This window comes from Artibeus jamaicensis, unplaced genomic scaffold (assembly GCF_021234435.1).
Source record: "Artibeus jamaicensis isolate MK-2021 breed Jamaican fruit bat unplaced genomic scaffold, CSHL_Jam_final scaffold_369, whole genome shotgun sequence".
Lineage (NCBI taxonomy): Eukaryota > Metazoa > Chordata > Mammalia > Chiroptera > Phyllostomidae > Artibeus > Artibeus jamaicensis.
In genome coordinates, this window is record NW_026522042.1 from 24,824,572 (window position 1) to 24,837,271 (window position 12,700).

At 49.1% G+C, this 12,700-nt stretch overlaps 1 protein-coding gene across 1 annotated transcript in view; it reads left to right on the forward strand.

Annotated features, from left to right (window-relative positions):
* Positions 1-2,768, forward strand: part of ANKH (ANKH inorganic pyrophosphate transport regulator) — a 122,658-nt gene extending 119,890 nt beyond the window's left edge. The window contains exon 12 of the mRNA XM_037154562.2: positions 1,065-2,768. Within this exon, the coding sequence (XP_037010457.1) occupies positions 1,065-1,079 (15 nt within the window). The 3' untranslated portion in view covers positions 1,080-2,768. The remainder of the gene's footprint in view (positions 1-1,064) is intronic.
* The last annotated feature ends 9,932 nt before the right edge of the window (positions 2,769-12,700 follow it).

A 12,700-nucleotide genomic window follows, 5' to 3' on the forward strand; every position in this document is an offset into this window, starting at 1 on the left:
AGTTTGGCTTTGGAAATGTCCAAGGATGACTGACACCTTCAGAATAGGAAAAATTTAGAGTTGGGCTAGGTGGATATACTGGACGGGGCCAAGTCAAGCTTTGCTAAAAGTAAATGCACTTTTTCACTCCTGGAGTCTCCCGGTAAACAGACATGGGAGGGGCAGGGGCAGAGGCCTGTGGTGAGGGTGGCTGGCTCTCCACCGCTCTCCACCCGCCGTTCCCTACGCTGAGCGTTCTCTGGCTCCTGGGGGGGCTTTCCAGCCAGGGCCAGCTCTGTGATCCTCCCAAGCAGACTTTTCTGGATCGCTCTCAGGTTTGGGATAGCCATTCCATCCCCAAATCTCAGAGAAATTACCCAGGAATATTTTACAGTAAGAAGTGAAAAAAGTCAATAGCTCCCTCCCTCCTAATCATTCTTCATTTGGGGTCTTTTCTATGGGAACGGGGGGGGGGGGGAGTAACTTTTTATGTGCCCTTAGGTTCTAGAAGCTCGATGATTTAAAGACACAGTAGTTCTGGTTTTTTGGTTTTTTTTTTTTACTCCAAGCTGAAGTGGGAGAATGAGAATCTGTGTTGAAAAACAGGAAGTACGTATCTTGTGGTAATTCAATTACATGACCTTAAGAAATATTTTCTTGTATTTAAAAATCTTTCTACTCCAGCAACTCTACTGTGCCCCAACTGGCCTGGTTTCTGGCCTCTCACTTCGCAAGTGAGCTGACCCCTAAACTTACAAGGAAGTCTCCAAAGTGATGCACAGTGCAGGAAAAGGGGTCTTTGATAATCCACATCCTGCTTTGGGGGGGTGGGGGTAACCTAAATTGCGATAGGAAGGGCTTTCCAAGACGCGGTGATTCACTGAGACATCTGCTTTGCACGTGCAGCCGATTCCCTAAAGGCAGCTGCTCCCCACTGCCTGCCTGCTGCACAGCCCCTCCCACACACGCGGCTCTTTCATGGAAGGCGTTTGAACCACAGAAATGCGTGTTTGAGCGATGCACTTGGTCAAGACACCAGATCTTCCTCTGTGTGGTTGAGCCTCTGTTTTTGTCATTTGCTGCAGCAAAACAGCCTGTGATCCTTCCGCTGACCTCACCACACATAACACAGGACGCGGAGGAAGTCTGACTGCAGGCGCACCGCAGCCTGGCTGCCTGCCCCGTAAAGGCTGAACGTCTGAAATGAACGGCGCGAGGCTCCAAATGGAGGAACTGTGTTATGGAATCAAAGTAACCCCCTTCAAAGTCGGAAAAGGTGGGGCATTATGTAGTTTGCTGTCCACTCTCAACAGGGAAGGTTAATACAGAAGGATGGTGAAATGTAGTTTTGAGTTCATTTGCTTCTGCAGAGGAGAGGCTAAAACTACTGGCCACTGCAGTCAGTATGCTAAGAACAGCACCGAAGGTGGGCCTCCCAAGTCACTTTTTTAATAATTACTTTTGCCAAGTTCAAGTGGTTCTGAAAGGATCTTTTTCTCTGCTTCATGTGCAATCGACCTTAAGAGTGGGCACTTTTACAGACAGCGGTCAGCTCCATGCAGATTCAGCACGGTTCCCACAGGGTACCTCTTTTCAGGTTAGGGAACTTACAGTGCACTTTGCTAACAAAACCTCACAGTGGCTTCTACAGCGCATGTACAAAAAAAGCGCACAAGAGCTTAGGAGCCTGTTCGCTCTCCACAAGTATACCTGGTCTCAGGTTAAAGAATTGGGGGCGGGGGGCAGACCAGCCAAAAACAGTTGTGCTGTTCACAGTCTGGCTTCATGGAAATTCAGTGGCATGTTGAAATTGGTCATTACTTTAAGATTTAAAGGTAGATGTTCCCAAGTACGAGCCAGGGACAAGAAATGGTGCCTTCGGAGTTGGGACATGTTGCATCCAGGAGAATTCTGGTTACCTGAAGTGTGGGGCTGTGACACGGGGGACTCACAGTTTGGATGAACCTGCTACTGAAGGTGAACTTCAAACCACCCTGGCCTAACACAGGAGCTACAGGGTACACAAGCACACCACTCAGCACCAGCAGCAAGGACCAGTCACACCATGAAGCAGCCCATCTCCCAGGGGGTCACAGCCACAAGGCTGGTGGGGTACATACACAGCTCCCTGGGCCCATGATCTAAAGCTGGAATGACCAAGGACTTGGCTGTAGAACTTCAGAAATTTGGACAGAGCCACACGTGGGAGTGCGGGCAAGCCTACACTCATTCATTCAAGGAACACTTCTGTGCTGAGGCCACAGACTCGGAGCAGCCCTTCCACGTCCCTCACAGTGGCCTCACGGTGGCCACCTACCTGTCCAGTGAGAGAGAGGCTTGGGCCACCCTTCCTCAGGCTCCTTCCTGGGCCAACATCTTGCGTATGATGTAGGGCATAGAACACGGTACAGGATCCCGCAATGGAAAAATAAAATTACCTCATTCTTCACTTCAGATCAGATCAGCAGCAGTGATCCAGATTTTTCTGAATAAAGTTAAGCCTGCTGAGAGTCATTCTACATGTGCTTGGCTGTCCATTCACAGGCTTTTCAGTTTCACCAATAAATAAATAAGACCAACTTGTGGCTCTAATTTAAACTGTTGAAACCAAACACATTAAAATATTTGTGCAGCCTTTGATTAACATTGATGAAAGAGATCAGTATAAGATATATGTTGCATTTAAGCAAGTACTGTGTATGTAATTAACAGATGTAAGTTTCTACATTGTTAAGAGCATTTATACATGCTTTTAAAATTTTTTTGGAGGATTCATGCTCCCCTATTGTTAAATAGCTTTAATTTTAGTTTAAGTAAAGCTTCAACAGTTGGCATACAATTGGGATCGTTTTTCTTCATTTTCTTATTCTAACCATTAGTCTGTTTACACAGCCAAAATCAAATGGCTGCAGACTTCAATTTCCTTTTTTTTTTTTGTCAACAAACAGGAGATATTAAAATTTCACCTTTTGCCTTGGTAGCTAAACTAACCATTGGGACCATTCTCTAAACTACTGGTCTCATTTAAATATGACCCATTTCTTCACATTTTACTCTGCATTAAAGTGAATTTTTTACTTCCTATCACTACGGCAACATTGAAAGGACTACTCGGAAGCCCCACTTCTCTACCACCTTCCAAAAAGGGTTAGCAAATGCAGGCGGGTGTTAGGGAAGTCAGAGGAGCAGAGCCCTAAAGCCCGCATCTGACTGTCCTTATCAACCTTGATGCTTTGAACCAAAGGCATTCCCTGACTCGCTTCCAATGGCCTGTTTTCCTCTGAGCTGCTCTATTACGTCTTTGCCCTCAAATCCCAGGTCTCAGCCCCACTCCTACGATGCTTCCCTTTGATGGCCTCCAATACTGCCATGGTTTTGAATTCTAAAAGTCACGTCTTTCCGCCCACAGCTCTTGGGCTATGGCTGTCTTTCTGTCCAGCTGTAATGCCAGGCTGCGGAGTATGCTGGGCTCCAACCTCACACTCTCCCCACAGCAGTACGACCACCAGGGCAGACCTGCATCTTTCCCAAGCCCCCTCCTGACAGCCCAGATGAATCACTGTATCGGCCACGTAAAAATCTACTCCATGACACCCCCATCCCCACCGGCCGGGTCCCACTACCCCCACCTGTTCTCCCACCTAGTATCTCTCACTTCACCCCGCCTCTGCGTCCTCTGTAGTCCCGCTGGCTCAGCTCGGAGGCTCCTGGGTGCTTTGAATCCAAAGTCTAACACAGAATAAACAGATAAATTGATTCTCATTCAACTTTGCAGTACGCCACACACCTAAGTTCTTCATCTCATCCATGTGAAAAAGCTGTCTTGCTCTGAAGGCAGGTGGCTGAGAAACGCTGGCTGTGGTTGGCTCCGGCCACCCCCAGGCCCCCAGGCCCTGTTAGGACAGAAGCTGCCAAGTTCATGCAGGACGGACTGCAAAAGCGCTTTCTCCCCCACATCTGTCCGTGCCACGTCCTGAATCAGCTCTGGTCTTCCTGTCCCCCACCCGCTGCCACTGCCCAGATTCAGCAGAGCCTTCCTCGCCCTGCAACTGTTCTAAAAGCTGTTTAATTCCTCCTTCTTTAGAAAAAAATAGCAATGGCCCCCATGCCCAGGTCCCAGGCCTGCTCCCACCTTAGTTAGGAATCCAGTTCTACATGCAGCCTGGTGACCTCATCTGGGCCTGTTTCCAATTCCAAACGCACACGGTGATCCCCGCGGCTGCTTTCCCAGCCCCGACTTGTTCCCAAGCTTCCAAACGGTCACCTCCTAACGCCTCAGAGTTGGGGCCAGACAGGCCTTGGTCTTCAGCCTTTCCAGGCACACTTCTCTCCCACCCTTCCCAGGCTCTCTCCTGACAGATAAATCTCATCACCCACCCAGAAACCTACTCCATGCCCAGCCTTCCCCCTCATATCTCTTGCTCCCCTCCCTCCCTCTGTCCCCTGACAACCAGGTGCTCCTGGCCACCTAGGTTCTGGGATCTGCAGGGGCCTGAGGAGCCTTCTCCAGGCTCACATCCCCTTGGACTGCGACGTCAACAACATGTCCTGGCATTTCGCTTTGCACCATCCGTACAACCATTTCTGGCTGTCTGCCCCCCACCTCCACCCTGACCTGACTTTCTAGGCTGGCCCTTCCTGTCCATCTGGGCTGCCACCAGAAGAGCCCCGCACTGAGTGAGCACCAGGCTAGGCCTGGGCTACAGGTAGCAAACGGGAGCCCAGCCAGAGGGAAAGAGGGCGCTCTCCCGCAGAGAGAAGCAGCAAGACAAAATGGGGATCCTGCTGCCGCCCGGCCTCCAGCTGCAGGCATCTTGGCGCCCAGCCCCACTCCCCAAGCGTCTCCCTGACTTTCCTGTTCCTCACCCACCTCGAGGGCATAACCAGGAGCTGATATTCAGAAAGAGAATCCGTAGACATGGTTTTTCTGAGGAGGAGCCCTCTCCTCCCAAGGATGTGTGCCCATGTGTGTATGGCAGGGGGTGTCCCCCGATACCATAGGCCTAGTGATAGGGCTTGGCAGGAGACCCTCAGAGAGCCTGAATGGGCCCTACTGTAAGGGGACCACAGGAGAGGGGACACAGCCTGGTTAGCACGTGCCAAGTCTGAGAGGGCTGAAGGTGCTAAGGTCTTGCCCACGAACCTGGGCCACACAGATCAACGAGCTGACTGGGATCATCTCAGGTCTGGAGCAGGTGAACAGAGCTCAGAGAAAGAAGTTGGAGATACCACAGGAGCTGCATGTATTACGAGAGCAGAACTGGACTTGGCCCCGACCAGTACATCCAAACCCAACTCTAAAAGCTTCCGATTCGGAAGGTGTCAGTCATCCACGGACATTTCCAAAGCCAAAGCACATGCTAGTGCTGAAACGCAACACAAAACACAGAGGACAGAGAGGAGGATCTTGGGTACCAGATGCGCAGCGAGAGGGCGAGTCTCCTAGGAGCTGCACAGGCGGAAGTGGTGAGTCAGAGACGGGAGCACCAGCCTTGTCAAGGGAGCTGCCTCCAAGGGGCCCTGATGTGGGGGCAGGAGGTGGGGACCGAGGGGTCTCCCACCCCTGGAAGAGCCCCAGGCAAGAATGAGAGAATGAGAACTGGCCAGGCCCCAGCAGGGAGGCTGGTTTAGGACAGCAGCCATCAGGAGTAAGATTTCCCCACCCTGCCCTCCCGCCCCGCCTCCTCCTTCCTGCCCCAACCCCGGAGGCCAGACCCGGACTTAGCAATTAGTCATGGCCTTGACTCCTATACAAGATTATTACAACTGGAATAGCATTTGGCAACTTAAAAGTGATTATTAAGCCTCTTTATGATCCAAGCATGCTGTGAAAATTCACGGGATGGATACCCCACGTTGAGTTTTTGTCAGGGAGCTGGGGAAATATTCCCCTACTGTGGGAATATGTCTTGAACTGTACAAAGCTAAAGCTCTGTGACTCTACCCTTGGAGAAATGCCAGCTCAGCTCACGAAGGTTGGACAGGACAGGAGTAGGCCCAGGAGGGACAGGGCGGGGAGGGCAGGGCTCACTGACCCTGGCACCTCCGAGTGCGGAACCGCGCCGCTCAAAGCGAGCATTCTTCGGTGAATGAATGAAGGCATTCCCACCTTCCTTGCCTGAACATGCTCTGACCCTAGGTTACCTGCTTCCCCCCCATGACCTTCTCATCTCCAACCCCTCTTCCTGATGAAGCTCCAGCCCTCTGGGACTCACGATAACCTGAGCCACTTCTTGTCACTTGCAACCCACGGGGCTCGACAAGGATCCCTGATCACCCCTCCATCAGCCTCCCCTTCCAGATGTGCTCACCCATCTCCTACAGACAGGAAAATCGAAAGTATTCCCACATATGCCAGTCTTTTTAGAAGCTGTAACAAATGGACAAAGGACATGAGCAGATGGCTCCCAGAAAAATGACCCACGAATGACTTCTACAGATGCAAACAGGCTCAGCCTTGCTCCAGCAAAGGAATGAAAACTGCAAGTCAAGCTAACAACACAGCCCACATCAGAGTCGGTTAGAGCTCCGCATGGGAGAAGGTGTAGGTAGCCGGCGCTCCTACTCCCAGTGGGAATGCCAGTCGATACTTCTTCAGAGGAAAATGTGGCACGTGTTTCAGCACACTGAACTAAGAGATTACTATCATGGGCAAGTATCATAAGAAAAGCAATGCAAGAAAGAAATACAAGGGACCAGTAAGTATCCAAGAAAAATGTTTACCACAACTAGGATCAAAAACCAGTTAAAACACGACATCTTTCTCTTACCATTTGTTTTTGTTTTTTTTTTTTTTGCTGTCAAAGTTAAAAATTAAAGGACCCCTACTGTCACCTGGGGACAATGAAGCAGGTTCTCCAGTTCCTGCTGCTGACAGTGAACTTCCTGCAACTTTTTTGGAGGAAAGTTTGACAAAGGTCAAGAGCTTTAACCATGATCAACTCAGAGATGCATAAAAAGATTCACTAATAAGAAGGCTCATTATAACAGTTTGTAATTGTGAAAACCAGAAATACTCAGTGATATAATTATGTAATGATTCTTACAGATTTTTAAAAAAACCTTTAGCAGTCACAGTTCCTCGCCATGGCACCCAATTAGGATGTGACCACGTGACTAAGCTGACAACTACTGCTGTACGCGTGCTTTTGCTTTCCCAGCGCTCTGGCGTGTTGAGCAGTGCATTTCCTAAGTAAACAGCACAGTATGTCGCAAGAGCATTTTATCTGCCCTAAACTGCATTCTAGTGCTAGACTTGGGGAGATGGTACTACAGGAACACTTGAAAGGCATTGTCCTAGGTGGTAAGAAATATTCTGAATTGTCACAGTGAACGTAAAGCAGTCCCACTGTCACCAAACTTCACGGCCACCCTTGAGGGAGGAGGGAGGCGTGGAAGAATCCTCGCTCAGCTCCAGGGAGCTGGGGGTGAATGTCTCCCCCAGAGTTCTCCCACCCAAGGGCCATTTCTGTTCTGCTCTCTGGGGCTGTCCTGGGGGCCGGACATCTGCAATCAACCCTCCGGGTCCAGAAAGCCAGAGGTCATTCATTACCAGGCCACTCACACTGAGCTCAGACAAGAGGCGGGGATAGGAGGGGTGGGGAAAGGAGGAGATTCAGAGAACCTACAGAAAGAATGCCCAGGTTTTGAGCAAGACAGAGTTAGTAATGAAAACGTCTCTCTCACTCACACACACACACCACAGCTGGTGTTTTCCTGACCGGCTGGTGGCTGTAGAAGTATTCCTAAGGGCTTCCCTAGGACCCACAGCTTGTGTCCGTTTTCACACGCCCTAGGGCGGCGGGAGGCCACGAGAACTGCCAGCAACAGTGCCCTCGGAATTGGAGCACCCCAATTCAGGCAAGCCGAGGGGCAAGTAGATTCTATCTGATACTTCATTTATTAGCCCATCTGAATGAGGCAGAGGAGGAAGACTGTTGGTGCTGTTTTTCACAGGAAGGCATTTTTCTGCCCACTGCCACGCTGGCACCGCCTTCTGACACCCAACCCGAGCCAGGGGCTCTCCAGGAGCCCAGCGCCGTTTTGCAAAGACTCTGAGACTCAGTAGTCCCTCCACTGCCAGGCAGGCCGGTCCCTGCTGGCTCTGCCTTCGTTCTCTATCCCCGAGAACACTTCTGAGAGCCCACAGTCTCCCCCATCTTCAGCTCACTAACTTCTCTCACTGGCAGTGTGATTCGCGGGCAATGCGCAGGGGTTCCTGCGATCACACTCTGGGTGCGTTTCCATGGGTCCGAAGTTTTGAACCCTGAAGAATGCTGCGTGGACCGCAGGCCTCTCCTTGGCAGACACTCGGGACAGCTGCGTCGGGACTGCGGCCACAGCTCCACCTTGCAGGTCCAGGCAAGCTTCCTCTACGTCTCTCAAGTGCTTGCACATCACACTGCCCCCACCCCAACCAAGACAGACTGTGTGGTGTGGATGAAGATAGATGGAGGGAGGTCTAGTGCCTGGCCTGAGCTCACCCTAACAGCAGGTACTGGGACTGCTACTGGCCCCAGAACCAGGCACCTAATTTGGAGGGATCGAGGGAGGGGGCACACCCAATGGGTTCATCGCTGGAAGGTCATCAGACATCCCAGGCCTGTGTTGGGGTGTTGAAAGTTAAAGCATCGGACCCCAGTCTCCCCAAGTCCTCAGGGGCAGGCACTGAAGCACAGCTGGCCTTCCGAGTTTTTCTTTTCTTGGTTTATTTTCAGTTTTTTTCTTTTTTACAATCCTTAGGGGCCCGGTTTCCATAAAAGGGATTAAGGGCAAGCCCCGACGTGTCTGGGCCTCCATGATGACGAAACTAAACAAGTCACAGAGGAAACTCTCGCCCTGAGCCAAGGGTCCAGCGCAGGTGGGAGGCAAGGCCCCTAACTGACCAGAGCCCGGAGCTGTGTTTTCCAGAGCAGGATAATTTTTTAACAAATGTGGACATGTTACATTGTAAAGAGACTTGGCTGAAAGAGCCAAGAGGAGCAGGGCCGGGTTCACGCCCTGTGTTCCTGCTGTTCTCTCCCCCTTCCCAGCCCAGCCTGCAGGGGGCAGCATCCCCAGGGCAGCAGCCAGGAGGGTTTCCTCTCCAAATTCACATTACAGAAAGTAGAAGCTGCTAAGCGCCGGTGACACCACCAAAACATTTTTATAAAAACAATGGAAACAAGATGATAACTCATTAACTACGTTCATTTTGGCTTAGTCCCCACATCTAAATACTCGGACGCAACCAAAGCCAACCATGGACCCCTGTGGCTCCCGAAAGGCAGGGGCGCCATATTTTAGCACCGTTATAGGAAGGCCTTTTTCAATACATAAAACTCTTCCCATCAAATACAAAATTATTTTGAAGTTCATAATTTCAGTTCAACCACTGGAAAAACGACTGCCAAGCCCACAATATTTCAAGCCCCAGACTATTTTTATTCATTACTCATATTTTGGCAACTTCACCCCTGACCCAGACGTACCCCTAAGAAATCAACAAGACTGAGCTAAAACTCCAGTCAGTGTTCTTCATTAACAGCTCTAGTAATGGGCATTCGAAATTTTAATATACACGGGGCTATAAGGCATGGGAACAGACATACACAATTAACAATCTGTTGACATGACACTGCAATACAATGAATACATTTCCACTCGGTACAGTTCAATGACACTAGCTGACCCGCTCCGCCATCCCCAGTCCTCCATTCCGCCATACCTGCCACACTCTGACCGGCCCCTACTGCGGCACCTCCTGCACGTAAGTCACAACGTGACTGCAGACAGCACACACGCCTGCACATATGCACGGTGCTCACGCCCCTCCTGTGCATGGCCAGCCCACCTTGTCCCCAGTGCTACTGCCACCAGGGGCTCTGGGCAGGCAAACCAGATGAGTTGTGTGCTTTTCATAGCTCCAGGTTATAAACAAAATTATACAAGCCTCAAAATCAGTTGCCCCTGTTTTTATTCTCTGTACAAGCCAGCAATGGCTCCCTGGTCTCCCCACCCCCTCAGAAGAGATCACCAATGAGGGTCCCCAAAAGTGCTGAGCAATGACACGTTACACTTCCATCCCACAGGGACTTGACGTACCTTAGGAAAGGAACTTGCAGAATCCACACACAGAAATCCTTCCACGCCTTCACAGTCATCCTTTTTAAACTGAAGCCCAGGAGGTCTGTCGGGCATCTGCTGTTTCGTTTCTAAGTGCCGTTTTTCCAACTAAAATCAGTCCTTTTTCAATTCACTTCTTACAGTTCCGTGGGCCATGTTTAAATTACTTGACATCATGCCCTGCTTCTGCTCAACTATTTAGGCACTCCAGGCCTTGCACGCACATTTCAGATTCACTTCACACATGCAGGGTTCCTTTCCTATTGCTTTTTAAGTGGCCACAAATCTTTTTGAAAAGGCATTTATTTTTGCGTAGGCCGACAAGCGAGATTCCCCGGAGCTTATACTTCAGAAAACACGTTCTGACTTTCAACGGGGAGTACCTGCAAAGTGCTGCTTAAGGAAGAGAGCAAAGAAAATCATCTAACTTTATTTTAACATTAAAAAGGAGACACAGCCAAGGAGTCTGCTGGAGCCCTAAAGCATGCCGGATGGTAAGCCTGCTGGGCCATTAAATGCAACACAGGGGCACATCAGAGTCAATATCTGGAATACCTTCAAAAACTACACCATGTGCTCACAGGGAAAACAGCACCTTGGGGAGAGGGTTAGAGCAGGAGTAACACGGCCTCTTAGGAAAAAACCCAAAGAACCAAGCACATAGCTTGAAAAGGTCTTTTCTCTCACCAGAGGTGTTAAACTCAAGTGGCCTGACATTTCCTCTGATGAGATCTAGAATTGGAGGGGGAAAGACTCATGAAAGAATAGAGAGGGAACGTCTGTTTTCCTTAAAGTATCATCAGGCGTTAACTGAACACGTAACAGTATGATAACAAGTAAATGGCCACGGAAAGAAAGCAGGGTTGAATGGAAGGACAAATAAAGTGCTTCTCAGATAAGATCAAATTCAAGGAGTTCATCATCACCAAGCCCTTATTATATGAAATGTTAAAGGGACTTATCTAAGAAAAAGAAGTTTAAAAAACATGAACAGTGAAAGGACAGCAAACTCACAGTTATATAACAACCACACCTAAAACAAAAGCAAACTAAAAGGACAGCTAGATCAGGAGTGGAAACATAGAAATGAAGATCTCAAGGAGGGTTAGCAACAGGGGAGTGGGAGGAGGAGAAGGGGGGAGAAGGTACAGAAAATAAGTAGCATAGACAGTAGATAGAAAATAGATGGGAGGGGCAAGAATAGTATGGGAAATATAGAATCTAAAGAACTTGAGACACATGGTCATAAACTAAAGGGGGGTAATGGTGGGGATGGGGGGTAGGGTGGAGGGGAATGAAGGGGGGGGATAGAACAACTGTAACAGCATAATCAATAAAAAAATAAATTAAAAAAAAGAAAGCAGGGTCGATCTTGTTCTGTGCCTTTACAACATTTTCAGATTGAAAGGAGAAGAAACTGCAATCATTTGGGATGAGATTCCGCCTACGCCTAGATGGTAAGGAAAGACCACGCACTGGCCTCTGGTTCTCAGCCGCCGTCACCAGTGTGTTTGCGAGTGAAGCGAACGGGTGCTGTTTGTGCAGAAGTAGCTGAGTGGGTGGCGGGGGGGCAAAACAAGGTCTGAGGGAGCAATGTTAATTTCATGCAACCTGTTAGATGGAAATTCTTTTAGTTTTAAATGCACATACTCAAAGGGGTAAGTCACGCCTGCTTAAGGTGATCATCTTCCTGCCAAAATCAATCGTTAAGGTCCAAAACCTCCGAACCCTTGCAATGCTACTCTGGGGTTGAAGGTAAGCACAGTGTAGGTCCCACCAACCTTCCTCCTAGAACAACCTTATTATTTTAGAGATCCCAGAAGCCATTTTGGTCTCTACTCAATTTCTAGTCTGGTCACCTGACCAGCCCAAGCCAGGAATGAGAAATGCAATTAGGACTCTGGGTACCGAAGGTCCGTGCTGCAACAAAGACACGTTATTTATTTGTTATTTATTTCATTAAATGTGGCCAATCGTCCACATTTCCCGAGGACTATTTCACTGAAAACTGAGCTTCTCTTATGCTCTGACCCCTCTAAGCCTGGACGACAGTCTGAAAGCAGAGTCCAATGTGAGGCCTTGGGACAGAGATATTTTAAACTCATTCTTTTACATTTATCAGTGTGGTGGTGAAGACCACAATTTCTGCACACACACTATCACAGTGGAAAACAAGTCCTTGTGGTGGCACAAAAAAAGAATTTCGTGAGACCTGCACAGGAGGATGTGGTTCTGTGGTGAAGTTTCAAGGGGGTTCCCCCTTACATCATGTACCATGTACAATTAAGGGGGTTCTCCTCCTGACTTCCCAGTGTCCAATTCCCTTTGGCTCCCCTTTCCCAGCTAAATACTGATGGTTAACAGTTGACACCACAAATTCTGCACACGCTCTAACAATAACATTCATAGGAACAACAGAAAAGTATAAAATGTAAACAATTAAGTTGCCCAGAAGTCCAGGTCAAGTTCACTGAGATCAGACTATTTTCAAAATCCAAAGACAGACGATCGTGAGTGTTATTATCAGGAGTGTCATTAAATGCAATAGTGGGTTTGAACAAACGGTCAGATGAACAGAAACCCCCCCCGCTGCCTTGTTCAACCTAAACGTTTGAAG